Source organism: Equus przewalskii, chromosome 29, assembly GCF_037783145.1.
Source record: "Equus przewalskii isolate Varuska chromosome 29, EquPr2, whole genome shotgun sequence".
Taxonomy (NCBI): domain Eukaryota; kingdom Metazoa; phylum Chordata; class Mammalia; order Perissodactyla; family Equidae; genus Equus; species Equus przewalskii.
In genome coordinates, this window is record NC_091859.1 from 26,508,669 (window position 1) to 26,523,212 (window position 14,544).

At 35.5% G+C, this 14,544-nt stretch overlaps 1 protein-coding gene across 4 annotated transcripts in view; it reads right to left on the bottom strand.

Annotated features, from left to right (window-relative positions):
• Positions 1 to 551: 551 nt before the first annotated feature.
• The window catches only part of NUP37 (nucleoporin 37), a 46,436-nt gene continuing 32,443 nt past the window's right edge, over positions 552 to 14,544 (bottom strand). For all 4 annotated transcript variants that reach the window (XM_008517641.2, XM_008517640.2, XM_008517642.2 and 1 more), the window contains 5 exons: positions 8,783 to 8,873; positions 4,402 to 4,583; positions 3,876 to 3,926; positions 1,531 to 1,624; positions 552 to 815 (listed from right to left, as the gene is read on the bottom strand). In XM_008517641.2, coding sequence (XP_008515863.1) covers positions 702 to 815; positions 1,531 to 1,624; positions 3,876 to 3,926; positions 4,402 to 4,583; positions 8,783 to 8,873 — 532 coding nt within the window. In that variant the 3' untranslated portion in view covers positions 552 to 701. The remainder of the gene's footprint in view (positions 816 to 1,530; positions 1,625 to 3,875; positions 3,927 to 4,401; positions 4,584 to 8,782; positions 8,874 to 14,544) is intronic.

The window sequence follows — 14,544 nt, forward strand, 5'->3', positions numbered from 1 at the left end:
GCACTTGAGAGAGGGCATTCACGCACAGTAACACCGAGTCTGCAGGAATCTATTTAACTCTATACCTGACCGACAAGCAGCTACTCTTCTGATTACATCATGCTGTGTCACAGAATCATAATACGGCTTCCTTACATAATGCTGATTTCCGTGATCTTTGAGAGGGTGAATACAGTACTACTGCCACTAGGTGCCATCTCAAAACCATTAAGTTTCTTGCTAAGAATGGTGAAACTTTATAAAAGGCAGAGGCTGTTAAAGGAGTTAAGTTTTACATCATTTTTCAAGGTAAGCTTTACCCCATATTCTAGATGTTCTAAGAATGTTGAGACATCCAGTCAAAAGGAATTTGTGCCCCTGAAAATTAGGAAAACAGCATATATTTAAAGTATAGATGATAGAATACATTTTGGATAATTCTGTGATAAAACCAAAAGCATTATGTTTCCCTAGTCAATTCTTTTATGGAGCTGCTCAATCAATTACAGCCTAAAAAAAATATATATATACACACACACAGACACGCACATACACAGAACAAAACAGGAAAATAATTTTTCAAATCATCATTTTATTTAACAAAAGCAACAACTGGGACATTTCTAGAGTTTACCACATTTTTGATATAAAAATAAGGAATTCTCCAAAATATGTACTAAAAATACAAAATTTATGGATCTAAGGTACACAAAAAATTTATCTTACATTTCAGTCACCCAAAACAACAGCTTGTGGTCTCCTCCAATTGCACATAGTGGCAGAGTTCTATGCCAGGAAAGGCCAGATCCAACGGCTACAGAACCAATGAGGATGGGCTATAAAATATGTGAAGAATTAAAGAAGCTCAATAAATCAGCACAGCTGACAAATGAAAACTACCCTTCAACAGTAAGAATGCACTGATAAACTGTCTTTGTTTATAGTGGAAACAGGATTAAAAAATATGCTCCTTCATAGGTGACATACACATTATTCGTCTGCAGCTGGCTGGACTGAGGGATCCAAATGAGCAATGAATAACTGATGCAGCCTAGACTCAAACAGTTTTGCTGTCTAAACCAACCAAGCAAGATTATTATATTTAAATGAAGGAGGAAACATAAGAAATATTGGCAAAAAGTCTGTCACTACCAGTGATTTCTTCTTACATGAATATTGGCAAAAAGTCTGTCACTACTGGTGATTTAAACATCGAAAAATGCCTTCTCTTTCCAATTTAAGCAGATAATAGACAGTCAAAAATGTCTTTACAGAGGGGCACATATGTATGGTGATGGAGAAAAATGAGATTACTGGGGGTGAGCATGATGAAGTGTATTCAGGAATTGATAAACAATAATCTACACCCGAAATTACACAATGTTATAAGCCATTATAATCCCAATAAAATTACTTAAAAAAAATAAAATAATGAGCACACTAAAAAAAAAAAACCAGTCTTTACTTACACATTACAAATTTGGGGGCTATAAGGGGAAAAGTAGAAAATACAAATTTAAAAACACATGTCACAAAATGTCTCCACGTTACCTGAGGGTGTCCTAAATGATGGATTTGAAACTGGCTTGCCATTTTGCCAGGATAACCAGTGGTTGCAAACAAATTCTCATTAATTGTGGACCACCTAAGAAAAGACAAGGAAAAAAAATAAGTACAGTATCCTACAGATAACTACAAGCTTTTCTGAAACAGGTTATTTCTTTCTGCACAAAACAATAATTTTATAACCCTAAATTAGTTAATATGGCTTTATAATTAGACTGAGAATTCCAGGGAAGTTAGCAGTAAGTATTTTCTCATTCTGTGAATATTTATTAAGTGCTTATTGTGTGCCATTTTGTTAAATTCCAAAGTTACACAAGGTTAGCAGTTCCTTTTTTATAAAGAAAGGGCTGACAGTGTGGTAGGAGACACAAAGAAGGCATGAGACAGATACAAAATACTCACAGTACAATACATTAAAAAAACCCATTTAAGGTTCCTATTGACATTTGTTATAAAATTATTGATAAACTTATGTTTAAACTCCTTGGGATGATACAAACACCTAGAATATTTAAATATTTAAGTTTCTAGGCATCTTAGATACTGGAATACAATGAATCAACGAGTCACCAGGGGTTATAATGAAATTCCAACAACAGGCCCAGCATTATAATAAATGCAGTGGGGAAGATATAAGAGAAAAGAATTCGTGGACCAAAAAAAATGGCTCCAGTCTAGCTAATATTTTTAGGTGTAGCAGATATTATTAGTTGCTTGTCCAGTGTTGTTCTGCCCTTTTTCCATGTTAACTGAACTCCAACTATGTTTGGCACAGGGTGTTCAACTCCAAGGGATGAGACATAATTGGTTTAAGGCAATGATAGGAATCCCCATGAAAGGGGCTGCTTCCTCTCCTTTTTGGACAATGTGGCACGAGACTATGATGTCTGGAACTCTGATAGTCATCTTGTGACTGTGAAGCAAGAAGCCCAAAGCCTTGCCACTGAGGATGGCAGAGGGAAAGATCTGAACTCTCTCTCGTTTTTTTTAAAGATTTTATTTTTTTTCCTTTTTCTTCCCAAAGTGCCCTGGTACATAGTTGTGTATTTTCAGTTGTGGGTCCTTCTAGTTGTGGCATGTGGGATGCCACCTCAGCATGGCTTGATGAGTGGTGCCATGTCTGTGTCCAGGATCCCAACCAGCAAAACCCTGGGCCACCGAAGCGGAGCGTGCAAATTTAACCACTCGGCCACAGGGTTGGCCCCTAGGTCTGAACTCTTGACAACACTGATGAGCTACTAAACCAATCCAGAGACTGCCTCCTTCAGACTTCTTGTTAAGTACCATAGTTCATTGATTTTAAAATGAATATTTGCTCACATCTCTGAAATTAAGATGCATCTGACAATCTATGGCATTTTTACACTTAGTTGAACATATTTTTTTCTTAGGAGTACATAAAATAACAGTGTCCCTAAATTCTACAATTTTATTGGGAGTATTTGAAATTTGATTGAATATTTTGTTGTTAGTGCTGTCCAGTCCATTCTGACTCCTACTGACCCTGTGTACAGCAGAATGAAACCCTGCCCAGTCTTTTTGTGCCATTCTCTTACCTTACAGTGCTATAATAGACAATGCTCTGGTGCTATTCATAGGGTTTTCATTACCGGTGGTATAGCTTTCAGCAGCACAGTATCACAGTAGCCACCATATGACAACTGACAGTCGGCGGGTGTGGTTCCTGGACCAGGAAGCCAAGCCATGGAGGTGAGAGTGCTGAATCTTAACCACTAGACCACCAGGGCTGGCTTGATGAAAGGAGCACATAATAAATGTTCTACTGCTTTCAGTCTCTTTGTTAATAAGCTTTCCTATTTGCTGAAAGTACCCTAATGACTACACTGTGCAATGGAATATTATGCAAAAATGAATGAAAAAGAAAAAGATAAACACGTATGTTAATTTAAGTGGAAAAAAGTTGCAGATATATACTATCGAGCGTGTTCTCATTTAAAGCACAGCAATGAGGTTTATATGCACAACATGATCCACCTGTATTTTACATCTGATGTCAGCACAAAAAATAAGGAAGCATATGCTTCAAATTATTGGGGTGGTATTGGTGGAGTGGCAACATGTTTCGTGTTTTATAAAATTTTTCAAAGAAAATATTGGAAAATAAATCACTCCCTCGCCCAGACCAAAAGACAAAAGCAAAGACTTAATTAGAAAAGCAAAATAACCATTTATAAAACAATCAGAAAAAAACAAAACAAATCCCAGTGCAAAGGGGAGGAGTGGGAAAGTATTCCAGGTGGCGGCACAGCACAAAAAAGTAACCAAACTCAAAAGATCAAATGATAACTCCAACGAAAATGGTACATCACCTGAATAAGCAGGCTCGATCCATGTGCACAGGTCTCTTATCTTGAGGGTAACTAAAAGATAATATTTTGCAATTTATGTATTATGGGCTGGTCTCAAGTAGAGGAACTTAAAGTTTAAGAAATATTTTCCCTTTAAAGGATACACTGCCCAATGTAGTTAAACTGTGACAAAATTCCAAATAGGCCCTGGATTATAATTGATGAAATATGATAAAGACATAAACGTGATTTAGAAGCATTACAGAACACCATCATTCAACAGGCCAGTGTTTTTCTTCTTTTTTAAACATAAGTAAACACTCTCAGATCAAAGATTCCTCCTCTGCCTTGTTCTTTCTGGTTACTCTCAAAGTAAACTTGCAAAGCATGGGTACCCCTCTCTGTTATGTAAAACCCCATAGCTTTGGACAGATTTGAGTTTGCTCGATCCATAGAGAGGCCCAGATATACAAGAATGGTCAACGGATCATTTAGCAACAGAGACTGATTTTTTGGTAAGCAACAGATAAATATACTAAGGAAGTACCTGGACCGAGTAATATCCCAAATTAACCAATCATTCCCGGCAACAGCTCCAACTCTGAAGGTGTTTTTTAAGCACCAGTGTGCGGACATTAACGGCATCTGTTCTGATTCAAGAGATAAAATAGCCTGTTGGGCCAAAAGATCATAAAACCGGATTGTTCCATTCTTCTCTGCAACCATCAGCTGTAAGAAAGAAAAATAGAGAAAATTCAACTACCTAATTCACTAGCAAAATATGAGAAGTAGGCACAGATTCAATGTTATATAATAAAATATATATATAAAATAAAATTTGCATATATTACAAGTGGGAGATCAAATGCAAAGGAAGTAAGAGAAGCCTACGTAAAAATCTCTATCAAGTATTAAAAAACCTTACAGAAAATTGGCAAAAGAAAGCCTGAAGAACATTGTGTACAGTTTTAAATGACAATGTATAGTCACCAGGAAAAAGTGATCAGGCTACAGATTCATTCTAGGGAAAGTTACCTTTAAGTTATGTTGTCTAGAAAGGACAGCTAAGTGTGTTTCTCTCAACAGAGATATTCACGTGTTACACATCCTTATGCAATGTAAGTTTGTTTCCTGAAGGGAAGGCAGCATGGCATAGTGAAAGAGCAGACAGGCCTGGGGAGCAAGGCCACCTCCTCCTCTTAAAAGCTGAATGACTTGGCCAAGTTACAAGGCTTTGATTGGCAGCTTCCTCATTTCTAAAATGGACATGTGAGGATAAGAGTAGCCACAGCATTGCTGTCATGATTAAATGAGTATTCTATGTAAAGCACCTGCACAATGCCTGACACATAGTAGCCACTCTCTCGATAAACAGTAGTTACTCTTACTTTGATATTTCCTTTATTCTAAAATACTACTGATTTAAGATGTTCAATAAATTAATTAGTTCCCTTCCTTCCTTTCCTTTCCCTCCCTCCCTCCCTAAGAAATACTTTATCAAATGTATAAATAATTATAAATTCCAATTTTACAAAATATTAAAATGTGAAAAAAATCTGTCTCTTAGACTCAAAGAAGTATAGCATTAGGATACCCATTTGTGGGAGTGAAGATACAGAGATTGCTGTGAATACATAAGTGCAAGGGTAGTTGCTGTCCGAACAAAATGGTTTGAAAAACTCTACATTTTCTGTAAATTTCTTACTTTTAAAGAATGTTCTTTTAATTATGCTTATATTAAGGTGAAAACATTCCTGAAGGTGTGAAGTAGCAGTGGTGGCCTGGAAAGAATGTGAGACTTAGTGTCAAAAATCACTTTTATATCTTTTTGTGACTTTTATATCTTTTACTATTAAATGCTAGCATTTGCTTGGAGCTATCCAGATATATGTCTCTTTTGTGTAGTTTATATCTAATCATGGACCCATCTCTCTCTTTCTTCTCTGGCTGCCTCATTTTTGTCAAGACCAAGCATAACAGAACAAAAATTCTGGACTTGATCTGATATGGCAGACCACTGAGAACCACTAGATTGTTCTAGTACTAATAATAGCGTCAACAATGACAAGCAGCTAAAACTGAGTGCTTATTATGTGTCAGGTTCTCTTTTAAGGTCTTTATACTACTCACTCATTTAATTTTCATGAGCTCCATTTTACAAGATGAGCAAGTGCAGGCAGTGACTGAGAGAGCTTTCCTAACTTGCCAGAGATCACACAGCCAGTTAAGTGGTGAAACTCCAGGCAGTTACCTCCAGAGTCTATACTCTTAACCACTTCTCTGTCACCTTTCTTGAGTTTTTGAGTTTAGTAGTGACATGATGAAACTGATATTTTAAGACTAACCTAACTAAAGTAGGCATGAAGAATCAGAGTGGAGAGCCAAAGACTTTAGAACCAAGCTAAGGTTTGGCAAAAGTTGTACTTGTAAGAACAGAAAGATGAAGAATGCAACTTAAAGACAGAGAGGAATGTATTCTAGTAACAGTGAAGGAAAAATTAAAAGATCTGGAAAAGTTTGCGTACAGGGAAGGAAGATATCAAACATGATTTTAGGATTTTGAATTTACATGATTTCGAGCAGGGACTTTCAAACATTCTGAAGCCATGGAAACAATAAAAAAAAAAGGAGACGGGGTGGGGTGAAATTTTGATGATATATAGAGGAAAAATAGAAATTACATTCAAGCATATAGAAGAAAGGGATATGAAATAACCACAAATTCAGCATTAAGATATAACTTTTGGGATAGAGGTTGTAATAAATGTTTTCATTTCTCATCTAGGTCACAGCTTTTAAAAAATAGCCTATTGTATTTATAGGGGCTGGCCCGGTGGCGCAGCAGTTATGTTTGCACATTCCGCTTCAGCGGCCCAGGGTTCACCGGTTCAGATCCCAAGATGCGGACATGGCACCGCTTGGCAAGCTATGCTGTGGTAGGCGTCCCACATATAAAGTAGAGGAAGACGGGCATGGATGTTAGCTCAGGGCCAGTCTTCCTCAGCAAAAAGAGGAGGATTGGCAGCAGATGTCAGCTCAGGGCTAATCTTCCTCAAAAAAAAAAAAAAAATAGCCTATTGTGTTTATATATGGTGACATTAATATTTTGGTAGAATCCTTGATTATGCTTCAAGTGGACTCACTGCTACAGGGGAGAAATCTAGGCATAAAATTAAATTTAGAACCTAGATTCAGAAATAATACATATGGAAATAATCCTGATATATGTGATATGAATAAATTAGAAAATTTCACTCATGCACATATACAGAGTATAATTCTACTGATGAAAGATCTAACAGGCCTGAAACAAGTTTCCATGGAACATCAGGGCTCAGACAGCACACTTACATAGTCAAGGACATCTCAGCTCAGGATTACTTCCTCTGTGAAGGCTGAGAGCAGACCTGATTAAGGCTTCTTGATGTCATCACTCTACTTACTAGTTTTTTTATTCCAACACTTAAAATCTGTGCTCCTGTATTTCCATGTTTTTCTTCCTTACAGGTCAGTGTGTAACTTAAGGGCAAGGACTTTATTCATTCTTTTACCCTCTATTACAATAAAAGGTACAGTGTAGGAGAGAACTACCCCTTGTAACAATTCACAAATATATAGTGAAAGAAGAGTTGGCAGAGGAGAAAGAAAAAGGGAAGACAGATGCAAAGATGCTCAAGTGGACTAGAATGCAGCTTTAAGATCAGCTGAGCAGGGTTTCAAGAAAGAAATGATCAACAGTATAAAAAGCTGCCTTAAGATTAAGAATGGAAGAAAAGCCCACTGGATTTTTAAAAAAAAATCATTGATGATTTCTGAGAGTAGTGGAGACTGAATGAGATTACAGAGTTAGTCCAAGAGACGGGGAATGAGGAACCGAAGTTAAAAGTTATGGGTGATGGGTTCAAACATTTAGAAATAAAAGGTTTGAAGAAGATAGATTAAAATTAAAAGGGAAGACAGAAGAATGTAATGGTCAAGAGCAAGAACTATGGAGCAGGCTGCTTGGGTTCAAATGCCAATTCTTCCAGTTAGTAGCTGTGTGGCTTTGGGTATGTTACTTACGTTCTCTGTGTTTTGGTTTCCTTATCAGTAAAATGAAGATCATCACAGTACCTATCTCATAAGGTTGCCATGAGGGTTAAACGAGCTAACATACATGAAATGCTGACAACGGGCCAAGGATACGTAAGTACTACGTACGTGTTCTCTATGATTGATCAAACTTACCTTTTTGTGCAAGTACAAGGACAGAAAGGAGTCAGTGTAAGAGAAGTAGGAAGACGCTAGAGGACTATGAGAGCAGGATGCGTAGGAACTAGCATGAGTCTAGGCAACTGAAGGGTTAACTTTAAGAAGACGAATGCGGTAAGTTCTTAGATTCCAGGGAAAGATAAAAATAGAGGGCTGCCCAAGAGACAATACTGGGAAATGAGAGAACTCTTGTTGAAAGGCTCCCATTTTCTCAATGAAATAAGAGTGAAGGCCAGTTGATAATAACTTGCTGTGTACTTTAGAACTTTAGAAAGCTCTACTCTGAACAGGAATTGAATACAATCGCAGCCAGGTCAGATTTGCCTTACATCCACTGGTGCTTTCTGTTTACACACATGGCGCACAAGCATGGATTTAACATTTTTTAACAAATACTGCTACTCGATAGTCTGGGCATCAGTTTTCAGGTTGTAACCTGTCAAAGGGCAGGAAAAGGATATTGTGAATAAAGGCCACTTATGGATGATAGTTGTCAAATAAAAACTTAATTATAGAGGACTTTTAAAGTACAGACTTCTAGACTAATCCAAATGCATTTGTGCCAATTAGAGACTCTGAGGTGGAAAAAGTCATTGATTAGTCTCCTCTATGTGTGCATGTATTGTACGTGTATACGTCTTTTCAGCTTGATAAAAGAAAGCTAAGTTATAAATAACCTTAAACGTTTCCTCAGGATGCCAGCACACACTCATCCCAGGGGAATGGAGAACGAAATGAGCTATCTGTATTCCTTCCAAGTTCCAAATCCTAATAAAAAAATAGGAGAATAATGTTAAATATCTTTGATATATCACTACTAAAAAATAAAATTTCCACGAATTTATTCAAAGCTATTAACTAGAGATTATAAGGTAGATATTTGTATTTAAAGTATATCTTTTAAAGAATATTATAATTACAATTATTTCAGAAAATGTGATAGAAGTATGAAGAATGTAAGTTTAACCATTACCACATTTTCTCTCTAATTAATTTAACACAGCAGCACAGTAACACAGTCACCAAATTTAATATACTCTTTATTTTGTGGACAGAATCTTGACGTTTCTAGGTTGCATTCCTACTTCAATGGTCATTTCAATTAACAATAATGCCTACCAGGGGTGCTTAAAACATGCCCTCCAAGTCCTCCTATTTTCAAAATAACATATAAAGAAGCTAGTAGGAGGTGATGTGAATTTAGGGAGACAGTAATTTTCCACAGTTGCTTATTCCTCATGCCTTTGGGTTTCCATGGCAGGGGCTACTTCCTATCTTATACCTTTTCTGATCTGGCTTACTTCCTCATTCTCTTTTTCAAAGGTGGTCTTGATTGACAGCTACTAAATTAAGGGTGGTGTGAAGGAAGAGGCACTTGGTTCCTCCCACTCTCCCTCTCCTCAATACTTACAAATCCATAGTAATAAGGATCAAGTTACTCACTGGCATGGCTTCCCATCACAATTTCTTTCCTATCCCCAGAGTGGAGTCAAGACTCAGAAATCTCCACAATGGCACTTTGTTGTGAGAAGTGCTATCTCCCACCCAGACTGCTAGTTCTCCAGCCCAATCTTCACACTCAGCCACTGTACATCTCACTGGTACAGCGTGTGGCACAGAGTTGGCATGGCAGGAGACAGAAGTTGGTGGGTGGTTGGCAAAGTGTCCACAGAATTCTGATCCCTAAGAATTGAACTAATTCATTAGACATCTTTGGACTTTTTCTTCTAGGTTCCACAGATCACATCTCATTATGGACCATAAAACAATTTCAATAAACTTAAGGAAAATGTCTTTAAAGTCTAGGCAAAAACTTATTTCAAAGAAAATACACACATTTATTGGACAATGCTACTCTTCTGTGCCAAACCACACTATTTCAAATACTTTTTCTGCCTTGTAGAAATTATAGAGTCTCAAATCTTGAAATATCATAGCTAAACATGTAAACTAACAAAAGTTCTTCGAAATGATTATCTACTTGATTAAATAATTTAGAAGCATACTCTTTTCTCTTGCCAATACACCCTTTTAACAGTATTTACCATAGAAAGGAGACAATTACAATTTAATTGAAGAGGGGAATCACATTTACCAAGGGTTTATGCAATTGTGTTTTACTCCCCACAATGACTAAGATTATTAATTATGGCAACTGAATATTTCTTTCTTCTCTATTGCCTTTTGCATAATAAAGTGCTGGACTAGCATATATTTTACTACTTTTGAAATAGTAGGAATCTGTCTTGCGAATTCAGTGAGTCCCATGAGAGAATAGTTTAAAGGCTCCATTCTTTTGATCTTATTCTTTTGATCTAATTCTAATATGTATTTGACTTTTGTTTGCTGTTATATAAACTGAATAAATACATACTAGAATACTTTCATGATTTTTTCCTTTCAAATGGAGGAAACCAAAGAGGTAGAAAATATAGATAAAGATATTCTATAAAAACAGGTCAATTAATGAAGTGTATTCCTGCCCAATGAATCAAATTTTAGTTTAATTTTTAAATATTATTTTATCCTGAACAGAACCTAACATTAAAAAAAAAACTGACTTAAAAATGAGAAGGGTGATCCAGATTACTTTATAGGACTAGGGTAAAATGATTTATGATTTATAATTATATGCTTATTAAATAATTCTTAGTGGTCACACAATCCAAGTACTAAGTATGCAAAATACAACAAATTGGGTTGAAATGAGTTATCATAACTAAATTAGCTACAGATGGTACATATTACGTTGCTGTCTTATTTCCCCTTTTGATAGATTCCATAATTAAGCTCTTCTCAAATCCTTTTGTGGAGCTAAACTCATTTTTCTGTGTCTTTACTACATGGCTCATGTAGGTAATATTAGTTCCATCAGATAAAGTCACATGACTTTTACTTTTTTGATACCTTTTTTTGCAGTGCACCATACATAATAAAAACACAAAAATCTTAAGCAGACTGCTCAAAGAGAACAGCACCCAAATTAAGAAACAGAGTATTTCCAGAACTCCAGAAGCCATCTTGTGCTTCTTTCCAGTCATATTTCCGTGCCCTCTCACAAAAGGTACCCACTACCCTGACTTCCAACACCATAGCTTACTTTTGCCTGTTTCGAACATCATAAAAATGAATCATATGTATGTTCTTAGTCTGGCATCTTTCACTCATCATTAGATTTTGTGAGATTTATCAACATTGTTGTATCTTATTATACTTTGTTATTCTCATTCTGTATATAATATTCCATTAATTAAGTACACCGCCAATGTATTTATCTATTCTACTACTGACAGACATTTAGGTTGTTTCCAATTTTTGGTTATTACCAATAATGCCACTATAAACCTTACTGCACATGTCTTTTAGTGAATACAGACACCCACATAGCTACCCCTCTACTTACACACACACATGCACACCCACCCACCTGCTGGGTCCGTACCAAGGAGTGGAATTGCTGGATTATAGCTTACAATTATGTTCAACTACAGTAGGATTTGTCAAATTGTTTTCCAGACTGGCTGTACCTCATTTTTCTTTTTGTCTCTCATATTTCTTTTTAATTATCAACTAAAAAAGCCTAAACTTTCTCTGATAAATTTTCTGACAAAAATAATCTTAAAACAATCAATTTGTCTGAATGGCAAAAGGTACAACTTTTCAGTTGGTCTTATTTGTAAGGCAAATTTTTTAAATCATCCCTTTTTTCTTGTATTTTACATTATTTTCATGTATCGGTGTAAGGATAAATTGGCATCCGTTTTAAAATGTAGCGAACACAATGTGTAGTAAAAGCTCTCTTAATTGACCTACTTCTGACACACTCTTCCTTTATTCCTCTGTAGTCCTGACAAGAACAAGAAGGCTATTTTCTAAAAGGCTAACACGTGAGTTTGTTGCAGGCTCATCAAGAGGGAATAGGGGTTTTTTGCTTAGCAAAACGCTGCTTGTAAGTGATGTAAACCCATGCTTATTAGTGTAATTACATAATTAATATTATATAAGCTAACAGAATATGAATTTGAAAGAGCTGTTTCAATGAAACTAAATTGATGGCAACTAACTAAAGATGTTTCTAATTGAAAAAAATGCTCTTAAATTAGGTATGTGTGAGTTACAAAAGATTAAGCAATAAAGATCATAAAAATCTACATATATTGAATTAAGACTGCTTTAGCAAGTGTTGTTTTCACAGTAGACACTGTATTATGGGTGTGGTTCATGCAAAAAAGAGGTCCAATGCTAATCAATGGACTCCTAACTTAAGAAGAAGAAGAAAAAAGTCTTGGCCTAATATCAAAAGATTGGCATGATGGCAAATTGGTATACTTTGATATACATGTTGTACATGAAAATAATGTAGGTAGTCATTCTGACATTCTTTTAAAATGATTTCCTGAGTTTACTGACTATTTAGTTATCAAAGGAATTATGGGTTTAGACCATATCGGATAAGAGAGTTTCCATTGTAATCGGAAAAAAACCCCCAGAAATTCAGAAATTAAAATTTTAATATTTCCAAATTTATTGCTAATAAAGCTGTTCATATTAAATAAAATTACCTAAAAGTTAATTATAACCACAGAAGCAAACTTTTCAGGAAAGTGGTATATCACAGAAAGAGAAAAGCTATATGAGTTCATAGCCTTTGTAATACACATAATCAAACATATGGAAAGATAAATGATACCACTGAAGAAAGTATAAAAATATAACATTATCAAGTTAAACTACCTTGACCAAAAGGCAGGAGCTTATATTAAACATATATAATTATTATATATGATATATGATATATATATATATCACCTCTTTACAGATTTGCAAGGGAAATTTCAAAGAAAAAGCTTTTAAGGTAAAGTTAATCTGCCAACATATTAAGAAGCCAATAATATAGACTGAATCAAAGGGCAGTGGAGATAGACAGCATCACTCTTCAAGTAAAATAAAATGACAGTTTTGATCCAATCTGACTACAATTAGAACAAACATCCCCATCTCTCCCAACTCTGTAGTCCTAAGTAGAACTTTCAGATTTAGCTGTAAAATGTACAGATGAAGAGCTATCCAGATCTAAGATTATGAATTACACTTACTTTACTTTTGGTAGTTTATTGTTAAAATTATTGCCTCATTTCAGGCAGAGTGCTTTTCAGCAGAACATTAAGTATCCCTACCATATGGTATTTAAATGGAACTGTCCCATCTAATTAATAAAAAGGTCCCATAATTTGGATGTTGGCATACTGGGAATATCCTAGATATTCTCAAAGGTCTTTTAAGTTGACAATTAGTAGAGGGAGATGTTCCCTGTGAGAATTCAAAAGGAAATTTCCTCGCTAATACTCTGTTCTTTTTATTTGTTTGTTCTCTATTTTTTAATTGGCAGCTCATTGTCTGTTAGGGAGTTCATTGTAGAAGGAAATTTCTGCTACCAAATGTTTTTGACAACAGACAAAAGAAGGAATGGATGACATTAAATGACACATCTGTATCCACTTGGCCCTCTCTAACTGGTAAAGAAAAATACAAACCACAATCTTTCTAAAAGACATGACTGGATCACATGAGTCACTGTATTGATTAATTAAATATGAAAGCAAGAACAAAAGTAATACCGGGTGTAGTTACAAGGATGAAAAGGCACTTTACAATGTTACTAGGTGCAGGAAAGTGTCCTCCAACATTTTTAGACAAGAAACACGGTATTCACTGAGTTCATGACAGCAGAATGAAGAGTTTCCTCTCTGATTTCCAAATACTCAGTCACTAAGTTACTCATCATGCTATGAATGACTGAAAAAAGGGAAAGATGGTATATTTCCTTAGTAAGTAAACACACAGGAAGAAAAATGAAACAAATTACAAAATAATTTAGTGCTACCATATCCGATTTTAAGTGCAAAAAGAGTCAGAGGTAGGGAATCATATAAATGAAAACCTAGGGATTAGACAGACAAATCTTGACAGTCGGTATGGTAGGTTAGAGTGGTGACTAAACAAACTTTCTCAGCTTGTGGCTTAGACTATGGGGAAATTTGATAGCCAGGCAAAGCCTTAACAGTGGAGGCAACAAAATAGGACGATAGTAAAAAATAAGCATTTTGTAATGGGTACTTTCAGTATGTGTCAGTATTTCAAATATATTCAGAAATAAGATTAGACTAACTCTTTTTTTTTTTTTTACTACTTGAGACTACTAAGCAAGTAGTATTAATGATAAAAGAAATGGATTCCCATAAATTTTACGGACTTGAGAATAAGAAGAATTATAAGGGTGAAAATGAGAAATAATTTCATATGCTTAATATTTTACCCTTCAGTAATTAAAAACGAGTCAAAAATAGAGTCGATAATCAAAGGCTGTGTGTGTTTTGGAGGGGAGAGGAAGTGGCCTGTTTCATACATAAGACTAATAAGCCAACTATATCATACAAAA